Raw genomic sequence first — 19,362 nt, forward strand, 5'->3', positions numbered from 1 at the left:
TGGTGTGGGGTGGCATTTCTTTGGGGGGCCGCACAGCCCTCCATGTGCTCGCCAGAGGTAGCCGGACTGCCATTAGGTACCGAGATGAGCTCCTCAGACCCCTTGCGAGACCATATGCTGGTGCGGTTGGCCCTGGGTTCCTCCTAATGCAAGACAATGCTAGACCTCATGTGGCTGGAGTGTGTCAGCAGTTCCTGCAAGGGGAACGCATTGATGCTATGGACTGGCCCGCCCGTTCCCCAGACCTGAATCCAATTGAGCACTTCTGGGACATCATGTCTCGCTCCATCCACCAACGCCACGTTGCACCACAGACTGTCCAGGAGTTGGCGGATGCTTTAGTCCAGGTCTGGGAGGAGATCCCTCAGGAGACCATCCGCCACCTCATCAGGAGCATGCCCAGGCGTTGTAGGGAGGTCATACCGGCACGTGGAGGCCACACACACCTACTGAGCCTCATTTTGACTTGTTTTAAGTACATTACATCAAAGTTGGATCAGCCTGTAGTGTGGTTTTCCACTTTAATTTTGAGTGTGACTCCAAATTCAGACCTCCATGTGTTGATAAATTTGATTTCCATTGATAATTTGTGTGTGATTTTGTCAGCACATTCAACTATGTAAAGAAAAAAGTATTTAATAAGAATATTTCATTCATCAGATCTAGGATGTGTTATTTTAGTGTTCCCTTTATTTTTTTGAGCAGTGTATATTTTTTAAAGATGGCCACTACTATACAGTATAAAACAAAGGCTATGGATGAATGGGGCATACTGTGTGTAGTGCAGTAAAGAACACTGGCATTTGGCAACTGGGACTAGTCATTGCATTGGAAATGTAATATTTTGTCAAAACACTGAACCCTGTTGGCCTCTAGTGGCTTTATCCAGATATGAATCATCTATGCCATTACTTGAGCTGCATCTCAATCATCCAAAAGACTCCTTTCCTTGTCTCCTTTCCTTCATCTGCACTGATGTGGAAAAACTCTGGTCAGATTAGAGCAGATGAAGGACAGGAAACAAGGAGAGAAAACTACATTGGACTATTGAGATGCACCACTGGTGTCAGCATTTGCCTCACTGTTTGACATTGCTGGATGTAATGACCGCAAAGGTCAAAACAGGGAATCATTTGTGTTTTATTGACCAAGAAAAGTCATTCCTTTGAGCAAAAAAATGTAAATAGCTTGAGAGAAAACTTCACTTTAATATCACAAAATAGTAAAACAGAAGTACACAGTGACAGAATAAAACAAATTAAAAACGGATGCGGTTCTTAAAAGACACCAAATAACATGTTTACTCATCATTACACTGGCACTGACCAATCTTAAAAATCACTGGTTTAAAAAAAAAAAAAAAAAAAAAGTTTTTTTTATCTCTGGGCCTCACCTCTTTTCTCCACCAGTATAGAGCCTGTGACTAAATAATACGTACACTTTGAAAACACACCAATCAACATGTATTAAGTACTATGATATATATATATTTTTAAACGTATTGAGGAACCAAAGGAGTCACAAACTGCTCATGAAATGATTTTTACTGACATTTTCGTTTGAGGTGAAAACAAAGTGCATCAAGTCAGAGGTTCTCTTCTTACCTCCCGAAGAAACTCACATATACTTACTGGCAAAAACAAATATTCCTTAGACAACATAATGTGTTGATCAGTTATTTGTCTAGAGGATGTTCTCAATTGCTTCCCATGTCTATAGCGCAACGCCGCCATTCATTCATTCATTCCGTCAATCGGAATCAAAATGTGTGATTGATTGCAGCCAAACAGAAATACATGCTGCGTGTGATCAAAATAATGTGAACATAGATTGGCAGTATGGCACAAGGTCAGATGTGTGTACAGGGGTGACATTATCAAACACTTTTTTTTAAAACTACCTGACCTACAAAATCAAATACATACACACTGACACAACCTGTTATGACATGCTAGTCCCTTTGAGCTGTTGGCTGCAGAGTGACAACATGTGTTAAACAAGACGATCCCGTTGAATGCAGTTAGCTCAGGTTCAGTGCTGCAGTAGACTTTACTGCAAAACCCACAGAATAGGGCCTAAATTAATACAACAATTCTCTGTTTAGACCCTGGGGGGGGGGGGGGGGGGGGGGACACACACTTAAGAATCAGTAAACAGTATTCTCCCAGAAGGCATTGCATTCTATTGCACACGTCCCTTAACAGGCATAGTAACAGAGGCTTGGTGGTGAATGGGGTGAGAGCAAAGGACAGAGAAAAAAAAGAAAGAACAGAGATTGAAAAAGAGGAGAGAGAACAAAGCGCATGTGTGTGGAGAATCACAGCTATTCCCGAGGGCAGAACAAGGAAGTGGAGTTGAATAAAGCTTGGCTTGCACAGCAAGTCCTAACCCCTGACCCAAACAGAGATGAGGGTTTACCCTCCTTAGGGGTTTTGGTCTAGTTCTCATCCACAGAAGAGAGGAACAAAATGTATTTCTAGAGTGCGTACATGATTTGACACTACTGTCAAGCGTAACATCTCCCTTTTACCTTCTCTACATAGGGTAGCAGAGCCATATGAGTGAGCCTCCTGGGTTCGAGTCCTCCTGCAGTCCCCATAGCTGCTCCAGAGGAACTGAGCCAGTGTCTGTGTTTCTATACATAGCCGGTGGCAGCAGAAGCAGTCCCAGGTCCCACCCAGTGGTTCAGTACCTGTAGCTTAGGTTGGCTGTGCCCCTGTCCTGACATGTCCAGGCCCAGCCCCATGTCTGGACTAAAGCTATAGCTTGACGTTGCTCAGGTCCTTGGAGAGAATCTGGAGGTAAGTCTCGTGGATGGCACTGAGAAACGCTGGGTCATTCTGCACAGGGCACAAACACAGGAGAGAGAGAGAGAGAAGACTTATCTTCCAGTCATTTTGTATAACAGTACAAACAAGTTCCCAGACTTAAACTGCTTCAGTTCACTCGCTCTCTCAAGTATTAGATTTAGGTACATACAGAAGGAATTCCTAACATAATTCATAACCCATGCATAACACATTCATACGCCATTCATGAGCATTTCATAAATGCCAACAGCAGCCAGATGAAATCTACAGTAGAAAACCCCTGAACCTGACGAAAGGCTTCAAACACAAGAAAAAGGCTTCAGCTCTCTCTGTACCTTGATGAGGTGGATGAGTGTGTCCTGCAGCTGGGTCCTGCTGCAGGGGGATTGGGGGGGCTCCACAGCCCCTGTGGCTGCTGCTGGAGGGGAGGGAGGAGCAGCGTGCCTCTGCAGTTCCGTTGTCTTGGCAACAGAATGCTGAAAGGCGCTCGGTGAGAGCAGCACTGAGCGCTCCGCCCCCGTCAGTGAAGCACCCGCCCCCGGTATCACAAGCCCTGCCTTTATAGGAACAGCCTTGGATGGGTGAGAGAAAGAGAGAGGGCAGGAAGAGGACATGGTAAGATTTCATTTCAACTATGTAAAGAACTGCCTGTACAATCAAAGCCATCTACATCATGATAGCAAAATCATACTAACAGGCATGGTTTTCGACGGTTTCTGAGACTGAGCGAACACATCCATTTCTTTACTCTGTGGCTGAGAAAGACAAGAAAGGGAGCCCTTCAGAAATGACAGATTACACAAAGTCCGCATCACAAAGAAATAACAGGGGCAAAGGCAGTTACCTACCTGCACAGGGCCTGTGGGAATGCTGCAGATGGCAGCAGGATTGGGGATTTGCTCTCTGAAGCTCTGGGGCGTGGCCAGCGGGCTGGGCAGGAAGTTGGGTGCGAGGACGGGCTTGTGGAGATCAGAGGGGCTGGGTTTCAGCGAGCCCAGGAGATCCTGCCCCAGGTAAGTCAACGGAGGGCCAGGGGGGGGACCGCGAGCCTCAGCCCCAGGTGGAGCGACCAACAGCGGGGACATAGAGTGCTGGAGTTCCCCTGAAGGTCCACCGGGAAACACAGGGCTGGCGTGGAGGGTGTAGCCTGGGCTGGGGCCACCTCTGGCCTCCATCAGGGGGATCAGACCAGAGGCCAGGTGCCGGTTGTTGCCCACTGGGGCTGCTGTGAGGCGGGGTGCCAGTAAGGGCTGGAAGGGTATGGATGGAGTGTAGTGCTGGGCCTTTAGGAAGTTGGCGGGGCTCGGGGCAGCAGGGTCTGTGGAACTCTGGGTAGGCATGGCTGGCAGCAGGCCGGTCTCCTTGGGTAGAGAACTGCCAAACAGCTCCTCCACAGTGATCTGCCTCTGGCCAGAGTGGGAGTTCTGCAAATACAGTAATAACAGTCCATATGAAACGACACTATCCAATTATGACTGACAAGTAAGAGTCATTTCAGTCATGCGAGAGAACACTTGTTACAGGTAGCGTGTTGTCAGACAAAGTGCATTCATCTCAGGCAGAATGTGGTGCTGTACCTTTTCTGGCGGTGGGGCACTGGGAGCGCGCTCTGTAGCACCGCCGGCTGTTTTCAGCGTCTCGGTGTTCAACCCCTGCTCAGCAGTAACGGACATCTCAGTTTCACCCGTCTGAATCTAGTTAACGCACAAAACAAATCACACAGACACATGTATCATTTTGACATTCCAACTAGTGTTTCCCCGTCTAATGCAGAATTAGACCCCGTTTTGGTTTTGGTCCTAGTGCGTCACAGCGGATTCAAATGATCAACTCAACATCAAACCAAAACATGCACCTCGGGGTCCAGAGGACAGCGTTTGGGAAACGCTGGACTAATGTAAATTGGGAGGGCTGTGAGCAATCTCAGCATTTAAAACAATGAAAAACACTTGGGGCAGCAGGACTAAGATCTACGGAAAGAGCGTGATACCAATAAAGAGTAAGTAAACAGACAGGCAGTGAGTGAGTTCTTCATTGACTACGAGAGAGAGAAACAGAAGGGGGACATTGCTACCCCATCCACAGCTGGCTGCACAAAATAAATCAGGATTTTAAATCGCACTCTAGTTCGTGATGTATGTGTAGAGGTAAAGTCCGTCAAACAATACTATTTTCTGGACTGTGTTCGCGTGCGTTTGTGGAAGTGTTGGGATTTGTAACTTGAAAAAGTGATATATTAACTGGTCACGTTTAACAAAAGTAAAGTTACTTAACAATATTACTCTGGGTGGAAAGGGATACGTTATATTACTTTGTGTTAGTTTCATGGGAAAAAAATCTCAATCTCCCTGTTTGTTTGACTGTTGGAGGGAGCAAGGCGAGCCGTGTGCGCTCTACCAAAGATGACTAACTCGGGTTTGATCGCTGGTTTCTCCTTTCATCGGTGGCGCTGCTTTCCTGTACTAGTCTAAAAGTACTGCGCTATCATATGGGCTGCTTAGTTAGCCATATATACTGTAAGACAAACATCTGTACAGATTTCATATCTTTTCATTCAAAATCTTTCTCAAGCCACCAGTTCTGGTCACGCGTTGTTTGACAAATAAACTTTAATAATACTACCAAATTTGAAAAAGTAAGGCGTTACTTTACTTTTGTTACTCCTAAAAGTCAACTGATTTATGTAACGTAATACTTTTGTAACGCATTTCCCCCAATAGAGTCCTGGGCGACGACTTGACGATAAAGACCGTCTCTCACCCTGTGGTATTCATCCTTGGCCTTGCTGAGGAGCTCCAGGATGTCGATGGGGCGAGGTTCTGCGCAGCCATTGGTCCTCCCAGGCATGTTGGCCCTCTCTGGGGAGCCCCGGTGGGCCTGCATGGCTTCCTGCTTCACGATCCTGGAGGACAGATACAATAAAAGACACAAACACCCTCGCAAATCAGTGGGGGGGGAAAAAACCCCACTAAAACACACAATCCAATCTCATATCTGTAACGTGCTAAATTACCCCCTGCAGCGGTGTGGGTGTCTGTGTTTTCATAGCTGTGGGTTAGTGGTGGTGTGTTTCACACGGGCCATACTCACTTCACCATGAGCTGAGCGATGCGCTGGCAGTCCTTCTTATCGTAGAACCAGATGCTGTATATACCCACTGTAGGAGGAACACAGCGAAAAGAGGGAAATATTTTTTTTAAATGGCAGGCGGAAGGTTCACTGGCGCTAGGATGCATCCCTTAGGCGGAGGGAGGTTGTGGGAAATGGATGGTTCAGCAACTTTGAGGCAACAGCGTGTGACAGGAGTGTCACGTTGCATAGGTGTGTGTGAGAAGAGATTCTTGCCAGGTTTCTCCTCAGAGGCTGGTAACCTAGCAACGGTAGTGTTTCTACAGCTACCTGGGGAACTCTGGGACGTGTAAACAGGTGTGTGTAAAAAGGACGCATTTTCTAACATGAAGCACTGACACAACCCCTCCACTAACAGATGTGTGCAACGAGAGCAACGGCAGGACACAAACCTGAACGGTCGAAATCACGCCAAAACAAAATGGCAAGTTACGATCCCTTCACAGTCACAAGGACAGCCAAGAAAGCCCTCCCTCCCAAACAGACTTGTTCATGATATTCTTTGCATCCCCTCCCAAGTGGCCTGCAGGCACTCGACTACTGGGGAGGAGTCACAGGGTTCCAGTCAGATAAAACTGCTTCCCCTCTGGATGACTGGATCAGAACTACCACCGAGAGCAGACGTACTGTATCCATCCCATCCATGAGGTGGTTTCCAGGCAGCTCCGGAACATAAGAGGCCCTGGGGCCAGAGGGACACGTTTTTCTCCCCCTCAGACAGAGCTCCTGGGTTGGGTGGACCCCGTGTTAGCGCAAGGCCATGGGCGGAGGAGACCCGTCAGAGGAGATGCTCCTGCTCGACGCGCCCGGTCAGCCTCGGCGTGACCTCCGGCACAAGGGGAAGGTCATGTTCCAGAGGACCCTGCGAGGAAGTCTGCTGAGTGCTTTTAGAGGCAAGTCTAACTGGAAGGCTAGTGTGTTTAGCATGTGGTCAATGTCTATCTGATTCATTTGTGTGCATGCATCTCTACACAGGGGTCAGCATAGCAGAATATTAAAGAGGTGGCATTATGTCAGAGGGGGCATGTGTAAATTAAGACTCATTTCCCTGTATGTCTGTACGTGTATGTCTGCTGCACAGACAGGGTCCTTTCATTTTCCTTAGGACTAAACAGGAAGATGAAAAAGTCGATTTTATGATGGGATTGCAGTCGAAGACGTCATACCTTCGTCATCAAAAGAGTCTGGAAGAGTTCAAGTTCTCCTTTGAATTCAACACAGTTTGACAGACCTTTAATGACTGTGTGCAAGCAGTGCTCTGCAACTTCATTTCAAAAAAAGAAGTGTGTTTATAAAACATTGATGGTCTTCATTATTTATCTGGGGCGAATTAAATAAACAGCACATTCAATGCTAAATTTAGCCTAGTAATACAAAATATATACACCAGCAGCTCTTTTAATAGATATATAGGCTGATTCAGTGCCAGCGGGAGAGGAACATATTTTTGGTATCTCAGATTCTCCTGGCAATTCTCACATTTGGAGAAAGAATGTTTGAAATGCATTATACATTTGTATCACTTTTTGTTGTTGTTGAAAATCATGATGAAAGTGGCCATTTTAGGCCATTTGTAGACCTCCTGTAAGACCCTATGATCTGTGAACCGTACAGGATACAGACATCTTGGTGTCTTTAGAATTCTTATAGTGTTCTCTAAAGTATGGAGTACGTCTTGATTCTGATATACAACGTTTCACATTCATTTATTCATCTCAAAATGAAACCGTTTGATTTGGAACAGTTTACTCTACGAGTACATCAAATCTCCCCAGAGTGGGCTCTCGGCTAATTCTGAAGGCATGATGCATTTTATGAGCACCACCAACACAGTGAATGAGAAAATAGATTCAAAGGGAACTCGAACTGTGCAATCCTAAAGGAGGGCTGTGATTGGTTAATGACCTATCATGTCAATTTCTATGTATAAAATGAGTGATGTCATTCAAATGTACCAGAGAGCCCACTCTGGAAATGTGACGTGTTTGAAGAGTATATTGTCACAAACAACATCTACATTTATTTTTAAAGTAGATAAATATTTTTTACATTTAATAAATGAATGAGAAAACAGTGTATTAAAAAAATCTAAACATATTCCATATTTTTAGAACACACTATAATAAGTATAACGAGATACCAGAATGTTGTCTGTATCATGTACGGTTCACAGATCATAGGGTCTTACAGGAGGCATGTATAGGTCTATAAAGGGCCTAAAATTGCCAATTTCATCATGCTTTTAAAAAAAATGGTCTATGATACAAACGTAAAAAGAATACTAAACATCCCTCCTTCCAATGAAGTTCCCATGTGAGAATTACCAGAACAATCTGTTCCCGCTGGTGTGGAATCGCCCTATAGTTAGGTTTACCTAAACATGTTAACATGACCCTTCTCATCCCCACACTTTCTCAGAATATTTCGTGTAGACCACGTGTCAAACAAGGCCCACGGGCCGGATCCGGCCCATGACACATTTCTATCCGGCCCGCGCAATGGTTTGGGTTGTCAATTCCTTTTGGCCCGCTTCCATAACAACCGCGATGCGCTGCACTCCCAAGTCATTGCAAACACTACAGAGGTGTAGCATGCTAAACGGCAGTGCATTGCGAAACACACCCATATTTTTTTCTCCTCACAGTTGGATTAACACTCCAAACAGCCTACCCGACTGCTCGGAGGCGTCCGCATGGTCCTAAAGCACACCGTTGCCTCGTTTTGTATCACATTCCAATGATAAGACTGACAAATGGACTATCCTACTCACAGTTAGCGTTTCTGTACAGCAGGAAGGGGTCTTGAAGCTGAAACTCAAGGTCTTTGTTGATGGGCTCCACTAGATTCTCTGTGCTCAGCCGATTCATGATTGTGAAGCCATGATGAGGGGAAGCAGACCTGTGGATAGGTTATTGAGAGCAATGGAGACAGACTATTAGGCTACATGTTTTCATGACTCAAAAAAAGAAAGAGAAAAGCAAAGATAATGATTAAGATAAAGAGAGTAAGAGGGAGGGGTGGGGGTTAGGGGAGAGATCAATTAGGGAGGCATAGACATATGGACAATATAAAAGGCAACTATATCAAGGATAGAGGACAGGTGGTGAGACAACCACATATAAAAAGGGGTTAGTTTAGCATCTTTACAACAGTGGCCCATTTAAAAAAGGTCACCACATATCTGATACAAATAAATTACCTTGCATAAACAAATAAGGTGCCCTCGATTTCAGTCTTTTCCTGAAATGGAAATTGCGCAGAAAAATTACAACTTTAACTTGATGAAAATTAATCAATCATCAAGTACAAGAAGAATAACAAAACATGCAAAAAAAGTCTGATATTTGGTCTGGGTTGCTTTCAATTTATTAAACCTTTTATTACGTTGCATTACGGTTGTACTGAATGACAAGCTTCCCCTAAACGGTTCTTCAACCGTCTTTAAGGTATGGTTAATCTCTCGTGGACAGAATACTTAAAACGGTACCGTAGATATGTCATGATACAACGGGATGCATGAGACGACAAGCAGCATTAGTTCCTGTGCTTTCGACAAATCACGATTTCTCAGGTTTTAGCATCTTCCGAATCTCGGAAGGGGATGGGACATTTGGCCTATAGACTTGCAAAGAGAGAGGGTGGAGCTATTAGTTCTGGTTCCAATCCCCGTTCTCAATCTTCTCTTATGGACCCAGACCTTTATCGAGCATCTGACCAATTACGCAAGACTTCAGTTCTGGGTTAACTGAGATTAATGCTGCGTTCACGTCTTGTCGGAAACTTGAGTTAAAATGAATGCAAATTATTTGCATCGAGCTTCCCATTGGTTGATTCTGATACTTCCCAATTGGGAAACTCAGGTATCATCTTTCTACAACGAGTAAACAAGTCGAAAATCTCGTAGTTTCTGACATGACGTGAACGCAGCATAAAGTATGGTTTGATCCCATTAGGTAGGTGTGGCCTGATCAAAATGGCTGTGAAATAGTGTGTGTGAAACCACATAAAAAAATTGCACCTGCGTGAAGTGATCCTTCAGAACAACACCGTTACCATTAAATCAAACATTGCACACCGCTGTGTCCTGCTGAATGGGGCCCTGATTGCTAGCTAGCTTACAGCGTTGGTACTTAGCTAATGTTTGCGAACTAGATAATGTTTGTAGATAAATTAGCTAGCTAGCTAACTGGTTTTAAGTTAGCTAATTTAGAACAGCCCCTAACATGGCAGCCGTTCTAAAACCTGGCCAAACTCTCTTAAACATATGGGGAACTTTGAGCAGTTCTGAACTGGCTCCGACTAACATGTGTACAAGGCGCTCTGTGAATACCAAAAAGCCCCATGTGTCTGCTTGGGGAGTGGCAACTGAGAGCAGAGCGGACTTGAAGTGTCAGCTTTCCGACCCCACATTTGCATTTGTCATTTTCTGGCCTAACCACACAAAGAATTTATTATCAAATTGACAGTGACAGTCTAGCAAGTCCAGCCATTGTGGTTTCATCTCACTGTGATATTCTCAGTCAGATTTAGAGCTCTCAACATGAAAAAAATACAACATATTTTCATAGAATTGAAAGAACCAGCACTTTCTCTTAGTCACAGAAAGGACTAAATCATGTTGTGCTTAAAGCTGAAGTTGTGCACACATTTGAATGGATTTTCAGCCGCTCTGTGGACGTTTAGGAGAGAATTCTGTCGACAGTTATAAGAAAGTGAAGATATTGTCCTGTCATTAAGCATGATATTTATTTGGCAGGTATGATAGATCGTATAGTAAGTTATTTACAATTTGATTGTTCCTATATCTAGAAAGCATTTCAGTCATTTCAAGCCCTCTAGCCACACTTTTGAACAGGGAAAGAAATCATAGATATGATTTTGCATAATATTTGTACTATGTACTTGAGATTGTGTCCTCAAAAGTGAGTACACCTCAGTAATAAAAATACATTTAAAAAAATCTTCCAAAAAGCTGAGTTCGACATAAAAAATAAATTAAAAAATGCAACATTACCTGTTAATGTTTACGTCAATCTCATGAAAAGTAATTCAGTTTGGGTATGTCTATTTAGGCAAAAATCTAAATGTTGCCCCATCATTTAATAGATGGCTCTGCCAACAACCAAAGACTCTTAAAATCTATTTGCTACACAAGACAGCAGGAACATGCGTGTTGGCTTGATATAGCTAACGTTAGCTAGAGGTGTGTGGTTATCTACAATATCAGTCAAACGTTTGTACATACCTATTCATTCAAGGGTTTCTTTATTTTTTAAAACTATTTTCTAGACTATAGAATGGTGAAGACATCAAAACTATGAAATAACACATATGGAATCATGTAGTAACCAAAAAAGTGTTAAACAAATCAAAATATATTTTATATTTGAGATTCTTCAAAGTAGCCACGCTTTGCCTTGACAGCATTGCACTCTTGGCATTCTCTCAACCAGCTCCATGAAGTAGTCACCTGGAATGCATTTCAATTAACAGATGTGCCTCACCAGCAAAGCACCCTACACCGCCTCCTCCATGCTTCACTGTGGGAACCACACATGCGGAGATCATCTGTTCACCTACTCTGCGTCTCACAAAGACACGGCGGTTGGAACCAAAAATCTCAAATTAGGACTAATCAGACCAAAGGACAGATTTCCACCAGTCTAAATGTCCATTGCTCAGTTTTTTGGCCCAAGCAAGTTTCTTCTTCTTATTGGTGTCCTTTAGTAGTGGTTTCTTTGCAGCAATTCAACCACAAAGGCCTGATTCACGCAGTCTCCTCCAAACAGTTGCTGTTGAGATGTGTCTGTTACTTGAACTCTGTGAAACATTTATTTGGGCTGCAATCTGAGGTGCAGTTAACTAATGAATTTGTCCTCTGCAGCAGAGGTAACTCTGGGTCTTCCTAACCTGTGGCGGTCCTCATGAGAGGCAGTTTCATCATAGTGTTTGATGGTATTTACGACTGCACTTTTTCCAAATTGAATGACTTTCAGGTCTTAAAAGTAATGATGGACTGTCATTTCCCTTTGCATATTTGAGCTGTTCTTGACATAATTTAAATGCATTCCAGGTGACTACATCATGAAGCTGGTTGAGAGAATGCCAAGAGTGTGCAAAGCTGTAATCAAGGAAAAGGGTGGCTACTTTGAAGAATCTCAAATATAAAATATATTTTGATTTGTTTAACACTTTTTTGGTTAATACATGATTCCATTTGTTATTTCATAGTTGACGTCTTCACTATTATTCTATAATGTAGAAAATAGTAAAAATAAAGAAAAACCCTGGAATGAGTAGGTGGGTCCAAACTGACTGGTACTGTATTTAGTTAGCTAGATTGCTAATGAAAAGCCTATTTTTAAGGTCTCTGTGATAAATTAAGTAGAGTAGATAGTTAGCCCTTGAGCATAACGCTAAGAGTCATAGGACGAAGGCATCTTGTTCTGTATGGGGGAGTTTTGTTAAGAGCCCTGAGTCAGTCTGAAGATTAAGACTCATCGCTAGCGGCACGGTTTTGGAAGCATAAGGACCTTATCTTTCATACCAGGGAGAAATAATTGGCAAAAAACAAAAGGTTAAATTGATACACACATTTATAGGGTTAAGGTTCCCACACGGTCATATTACAGTGCGTGTTTACAAACAGAAGACAGTGCTAATTAGCCATCATGCTCCGAATACCTGTGTGTAATTATCCTCTTGCTCTTTTGCACCCCAGTATTTCGACTTGCACATCATCACTCCAGTGTCAATGCTACATTTGAATTATTTCGCCTCTATGTCCTATTTATTGCCTTACCTCCCTACTCTTCTACATTTGCACACACTGTACATCGATTTTTCTATTGTGTTATCGACTGTACGTTTGTTTATGTGGAACTCTTGTGTTGTTGTTTTTGTCACACTGCTTTGCTTTATCTTGGCCAGGTCGCAGTTGTAAATGAGAACTTGTTCTCAACTGGCCTCGTTAAATAAAGGTGGAAAAAAGGCCGCCAGAAAGGTGGTCACTGAAAAATACTGTCAGTTGAAACTGATAAAAACCGTAAAAAACAGGGTACAGTAAGTGTATATTTAGCATTTGTAAAATTATTTTGATGCTATATGAACGTAACTTTAAATGGCTTTTATGTTTCTAGAACCGTATCGCAATTGAGAATCAATTAACGTTTAGATAAGAGTATTTTGCTCTTCTGACAAAAACGTACGGTCCTTGAACCTTAGGGTAACTAACGGTAGGCTCCTTAAGAGTACATATTGGACTAGGTAGATAGCTCGCTTGCTAGCTAGCTACTGTACGTAGCTGATAGTTACTTGTCTAGCTATGTAACGCTAGCTAGCTACATTTTAGTTAACAGAAAGAAACAAGCGACTCCTTTGGCGAGCTTACCCATTCATTTGCTTTGGAATTAAATGTGTACAGTGCTACCTGTCCGGTAACATCGAGAAGTTTGTTGATATACGGATCTTGTTGTTGTAGAGCTGCAAGGCTCATTTTACTGGCGGTCTCCATCTTGAATACAATGCTTACCACACGGAATCATTTCTATGAACACTCAATGTCCACTGTCCTTGGAAGACATGGTCACAATGCCTTATAGTTCTGCCCCACTTTTAGTTCCGCGATGAGTTGGAGTGATTGGTCGTGTTCGAGAGCGTCAAAAGTAAAAATCGTAGCGTATCATGTGTAAATTGTGAGTGATTGACTGATATACAAATGCTATTGATAATTTATTAATGACTCATGGTTATTTGTAGATCAGTCCAGTCAGTGTTGAATCTCATTTCGCAAGTGCCTAAAAATGATTGCTCGCTCACGCTCATGCATTTGAGAGGTGGCTATTTTGCTATGGGCCTGTCTATCCAAGTAGACTATATAATTTGATGATGACAAAACGTCAAAACCCATAGCTCTGGATTATCATAACCCAGATCTCTAAAAACCCAAACAATATTTTTTTTAAATCAACATAGCCAGCTGTCAGTGGAAAATAATGACCACACCAACCAATTCATCAATTTCCTTTAGTCCCAGGGAAAGTGTTAGGGTCTAAGAATTTATTTCGGACTGGGCAAAATATAATATTTTTTCCTTAGGGCCAAATACTATGTAGACTGCACGATTTACCACAAGGCGGCACTGATGCAATATATTTCGATGACACCGATAATCCATGTGGCAACACCTTTATAATAGACAATTTGGAGCTACTGGTGACCCTCAAATTTAAAGCATCTTTTCGCATAGGGGGGAAGACATGTTTTTGAAATAAGCACCTCAATGTGAGGTTTGGCATAGTAAAAGAGATACCTGTTCTGTCAATAAACCTACCGTTATTAGTTTTAAGTGAATGACGGGCCTCCAACTCAGTCTTAAACCCGTAGACCTATGCTATAGGCCAAAAGATAAAATTGGATATTGAAAGTCATTAGTTATTTTCTGAAGTAGCCTTAGGCTAGTTAGGTCAACAACATCCTTTGCTTCAATTCACTGGGGAACAAAGTATTATAATTAAGGGATTATCGCTGTGAAACAGTAGTCCAGCTGCAGACAGGTAGACCTAGGCTAATCTAATAACCAGTAACCATCCAACACACAGAGGGTTCCTTTCGGTTCGTTACAGAATGTGGGCCCTAAAACTGTGTCATGTGGCCCCAAAAAAGAGGGAGATGATATTACGGTCACGGTCAGGGTTCAACGACACCGGGGTAAATCATGGGGATAGTGTTACACAATTTATGTTGCCTAACGACCTCATGCTATTAGCCTAATCTATGGCAAAATTTGAAAAAACAACTGACGGACAATATATGTTTAATGTGTAGGTATAATAACACACGAGCTACATTATTTTTTATAGGATATACGTTTTATACCGTAGACCAGTAGCAGTGTGTGGGTAAAATCACTGGGGAAGCCAGAAAAAAAGCTACATTACAACCTGTGTTGTGATAATTACCTTGTTTGCTCTATAAATACAGTTAGCTCATATACCTTGCAACCATGATAAAAATAGGCCTACGGCCGAGACAGTAAGACACAGTGGCAGAATAAATTCCTTTGTTTCATCACAAAAGCGGAGAGCAACCTCTGTAAGGTGAAGTCCACAAAGCATATTTCATGTAACAAACAATTACATGACCTACAGAATGGCCAAGCAAATGAATATTTCCGATATTTTCCCACCCCTAAAGAACTATTGATTTAGAACCGCGGAGAGTTTACCGCAGGTTGCAAAGAAAACAGGAGCTACCTCCACTCTTCCTGAACCATTTCAACTTCAACATTTCAACATCAAATCACCTATACCTCATCTAATACAGTGCCAACTAAAAGATACCAAAAACAATTTAGTCCAATCAACATCAGCTAAATATGATGTGGCGATGTTTGTGTTTGTTTTTCTACTTACAAAAAACATGTTGACTCACTCTACTTGTAGAGAGAGATATGTCATTTACCATCCTCCTCTCTTTCATGTTGACAAAACGGTCTATCACGCTGTAATATAGTACACTCTTTTATTTTTTTATTGTCCTAGGCTACCTGGCTAAAACACTTGCTTGATAGCCTTACTTCCTTTCATGGGCAACAGAAGCTAGTTAACATTGGCCTTCTACATCTAGCTACATATTGAACTTCCAAACTCCCAGGCCTGGCGCACAATGTATGAATTAATGGTTGGATCAGAATCACAGTTATAATCATTGGCCAGTATGGAAAATGAAGTGTAACCACAACTCCAAATCCCTATCTCCATCCATGGCTAATTTAGGAAAAGGACAATTTTAGTTAGCTAGCTAGCCACTGGAGGGCAACAACACAACAAGATGCAACAAGTTGTTTCTGTTAATGATATATGCTCTGGATGCAATTTGATAGGAGTGAAGCCAAATCCAAACTGGCTTCCCTTTACACTTTTTTTTGGTGTGCAAGGACCATTTACAGTTGAGCTCACTCAGTTTAGCTCAATGCTGATTTTTATTTATTTTTTATTTTTATTTAACTAGGCAAATCAGTTAAGAACAAATTCTTATTTATGATGACAGCCTAGTCCGGCCAAACCCGGACGACGCTGGACAAATTGTGCGCCGCCCATAAGGGACTTCAATAATATGGGCAGCCACAATGTCATACTTTTTTGGACCAGATAGCATCAGATAGATGGCCTACACATACGGAGACAGAGTGGCGCTGTTTCGTTCGCTCTGATGCTTTCTCCGGTGAGATGCATTCAGACTCTTGCGAATTCAAGGACAATTAAGGAAACACAGAGACGAAAGATAAATAATTGTATGTTTTTTGCTTGGTACATTTTGTTGGGGAAGACTGGCTTACCCTGGACCCATGAATACACGCCACTGCTGTAGACTTCTTTTATGGGCCTTCAATTTCTGTGCGTAATGTCCTCCTCTACATGATAGCCTATGTACCAGATGTAGCCCTATGTTTGACTAATAATTGGCTAATGATTATTTGGCTTTTTAGACCAAAAAAATAGAGCCTTTTTAAAACCAAGTGATTATAATGAGACAGAATGATGATTAATAACGTGATAAATGTGAAATCTGCAAGGTGTGCACACAGTACTTCATTTGTGAAATATACATGCAGGGAATTCAATTATGTGATATAAAAAAAAACAAATAATTTTGAACTTAAAAGTAGCCCATTTTGGTTTATAATAAGACATGTATAGCCTACCAAGCCCATAAACACATTTATTGTCCAAACCTCAGTGACCCTTATTAATCCAAAAGCATGCATATTTTATTGTGGTGTCAGCGTGTGTGTGTGTGTGGGTGTGTGGTGTGTATTTGGTTTGGCCATGCGTCCACCAGCGCAGGTACGTAATTTACGATGCCACAGGCACATTTGTCTCTGTGATTGCCCTGGAACGTTATTGAGCAACAATTGATTAACCTTAAATCTACACATGATCATAATAGTTATTACATCAATGTCATAGTAATATTAGGCCCATGATTTATCAGTTTACTTTATTAGTTTGATTTATTCCGGTTAATTGTTGATGGTTATTAGGCGATATGGCCATCCATAAAGCCTAATAATAATATGGGCACCTGAGTGGCGCAGCGGTCTAAGGCACTGCATCTCAGTGCTAGAGGCGTCACCACAGACCCTGGTTCGATTACAGGCTGTTTCACAACCCGCCGTGAATGGGAGTCACATAGGGCGGCGCACAATTGGCCCAGCGTCGTTAGGGTTTGACCGGGGTAGGCCGTCATTGCAAATAAGAATGTGTACTTAACTGACTTGCCTGGTTAAATCAAAATCAAAACATTAAGTTTAATTGATTGGCATTGGCCCAACTCAGAAGCTGTTTTTTAATTATTATTATTATTATAATATTTTTTACAACAACCGTACCTGGTAGACTACTACAGTAGATTGCTATCTCTAAACGGATTAGCCTGGGATGCCCATTAGAGAGTAAATAGAGACACGTTGCGCACCTTGGACACCGGGTCCAAAATCACATCTTCGCGTAGTTTTGAGAGGATGGTCACAGCTGTTTTCCTGTTGCTTCAGTAGTCTAACCAAAAACTTCGAAGAGACTCGTAGCCTATGGACCACTGATCCAGGATATAATGTAGGCGTCTTTATTTTATCCATCTACGATCCATCATGCGCAACACCCGGATGTTGCAATGCAAAGATGCTTGTGGTGTAGGCTACTCTCTGGGGTTCTGTAGGATTTATGAACTGTTGTTGTTGAACACTTCCGTTTATTGTTACACTTTTTGATATTTTTTTTACTGTGTTGGAATTAAAACGGTGTTTCAATGTGGAGAAGAGGATGCAAGAGGCAGAGGAACAGCCCGAAGGTAAATCTGATGTAAATCAGTTGTCACTGGAGAGCTGCGCTGTCGGGAGGACGCCCGTGCGCTCTTGTGTGTATATATATATATATGTGTGTGTCTTATGTCAGTGTTGTCGTACGTGTCTCTCGTGTGACCCGGAGCCCAAAGCTTTCTATTTGTTTTGTGCTGCAAGCATCTTCATTTATTATTATAGTTTTATAAGCAGTGGACGTCACTGATGTCTCCGTAATATATTTGAATAATCCTCTGAAATGTAGTCCTGAGAAAAAGGTAGGTATATTTGTGGATTGATTTGATGGAAGTTTGGAATGTGATCATATGAAGTCTAGTCCAGGCGAGAGGAAGCAGTGACATTATTTCGATTTCAATAATTCAACTGTATTTTGTCCGACTCAGTTTTGCATCAATTTAATTTGTTGCAACAGTGGATTATGTGATCCATTTCACAGTATTCAATTAGGTCATCACCAGAAATAAATCATTATTTCCACATTCTTTTCCATTTTTTTTGTTGTAGCATCCTTTATGGTCTATTAGGCTCTTCCAATGAGCAGCCTTCCTCTGTATCCTCTGTGTATTCATTGGTTGTCAAGGGAATGCTCCCTGGTCAGCTTAGCCCCATCTCATCAAGCAATAACAACATCACTATCCTGTCCAAGGAAGTCATTGCTTTGATTACAGCTTGCCATTCTAATCAGCTCACCGCAAAATTCATGTTTGCCAATATAAATTAAATGTAGTGGTTTTCTGAGATCAACAAAAATCAAGTTTTATTAAGAAGAGATTCACCAATAACTAGGCATACATACTAAATAAAGCCAATTGGCTTCAATTGTGGACGTTGTAGCATCTTCCTGTAATCTGCATGAAATACATGCAGCGTTAAAAGGTTTATTTGGATATTGAAGTGTCACTGCATAGTCACAGAGACTGGTGAGGGAACCTTCTGAGTTTCACATACAGTTTGTATTTCATGCCTTTCTCTCTCTCTTCCACTCTCTATCCCCTGGTTGTCTCACCATTCACTCCCCTCTCCTTCCCCACTCTCCCTCTGGCGTACACCTTTCTCTGATCAATCCCTCTCTCTCTCCCCTTTTCTGTCCTCAGGGGCACAGTATGCCAGCAGCAACAGAGCCCATCACTCTGGTGACACGTCGGCCCTCGGGTCAGAAAACCCCTCCCACCCGCAGCCCGAACCCTGCCCCCAGACCGGCACTATCTCCTGGCAGGCCGCGATCCATGCTGCTCGTAACGCCCAGGGCGAGGCACCCCAGAGCATGAGCGCCCGCCCCCCTGTCCCTGGGGCCACACCCGCCCCGGTGGGCTCACTGTCACAGAGGAAGAGGCAGCTGTATGCCAAGAGCAAGAAGCAGGGCGGCTCCACCAACAGCAGACCGCCCAGGGCACTGTTCTGCCTCACCCTCAACAACCCCATCCGCAGAGCCTGCATCAGCCTGGTGGAGTGGAAGTATCCTTTCTGGGGTTCTCACGATGGAGATATACAGGGACTCTCTGTGTCCCCACATGGGACCATGGGAAACACCTGTGGCTTTTGGTCTATTTGTTTACAAGAGAA

The 19,362-nt window shown here is 42.7% G+C and overlaps 1 protein-coding gene across 2 annotated transcripts; it reads right to left on the reverse strand.

Annotated features, from left to right (window-relative positions):
• Positions 1–1,188: 1,188 nt before the first annotated feature.
• On the reverse strand, positions 1,189–13,515 carry LOC115131952 (mRNA-decapping enzyme 1A). 2 transcript variants are annotated; one of them, XM_029664069.2, is made up of 10 exons: positions 13,330–13,514; positions 9,139–9,179; positions 8,710–8,837; positions 5,901–5,967; positions 5,571–5,712; positions 4,388–4,504; positions 3,659–4,234; positions 3,506–3,565; positions 3,146–3,382; positions 1,189–2,840 (listed from the first exon to the last, which is right to left on the reverse strand). In XM_029664069.2, exons 1-10 carry the CDS (start codon positions 13,450–13,452, stop codon positions 2,760–2,762), a joined length of 1,572 nt encoding a protein of 523 aa, XP_029519929.1. In that variant the 5' UTR covers positions 13,453–13,514; the 3' UTR covers positions 1,189–2,759. The 2 variants fall into 2 exon arrangements, with proteins under 2 accessions (XP_029519929.1, XP_029519930.1); XM_029664070.2 differs by lacking the exon at positions 3,506–3,565 and having other exon boundaries at positions 13,330–13,515.
• Between the last annotated feature and the right edge of the window lie 5,847 nt (positions 13,516–19,362).

Source organism: Oncorhynchus nerka, linkage group LG7, assembly GCF_034236695.1.
Source record: "Oncorhynchus nerka isolate Pitt River linkage group LG7, Oner_Uvic_2.0, whole genome shotgun sequence".
NCBI lineage: Eukaryota > Metazoa > Chordata > Actinopteri > Salmoniformes > Salmonidae > Oncorhynchus > Oncorhynchus nerka.

Bases quoted from the DNA above. Each gene is read 5' to 3' on its own strand.
- LOC115131952 (XM_029664069.2), bottom strand. From the start codon at position 13,452: ATGGAGACCGCCAGTAAAATGAGCCTTGCAGCTCTACAACAACAAGAT. The intron at 9,180-13,329 runs GTAAGCTCGCCA...TTTCCATTTCAG, and splicing joins ATTCCAAAGCAAATGAATGG to GAAAAGACTGAAATCGAGGG. The intron at 4,235-4,387 runs GTACAGCACCAC...CTGTATTTGCAG, and splicing joins GTGCCCCACCGCCAGAAAAG to AACTCCCACTCTGGCCAGAG.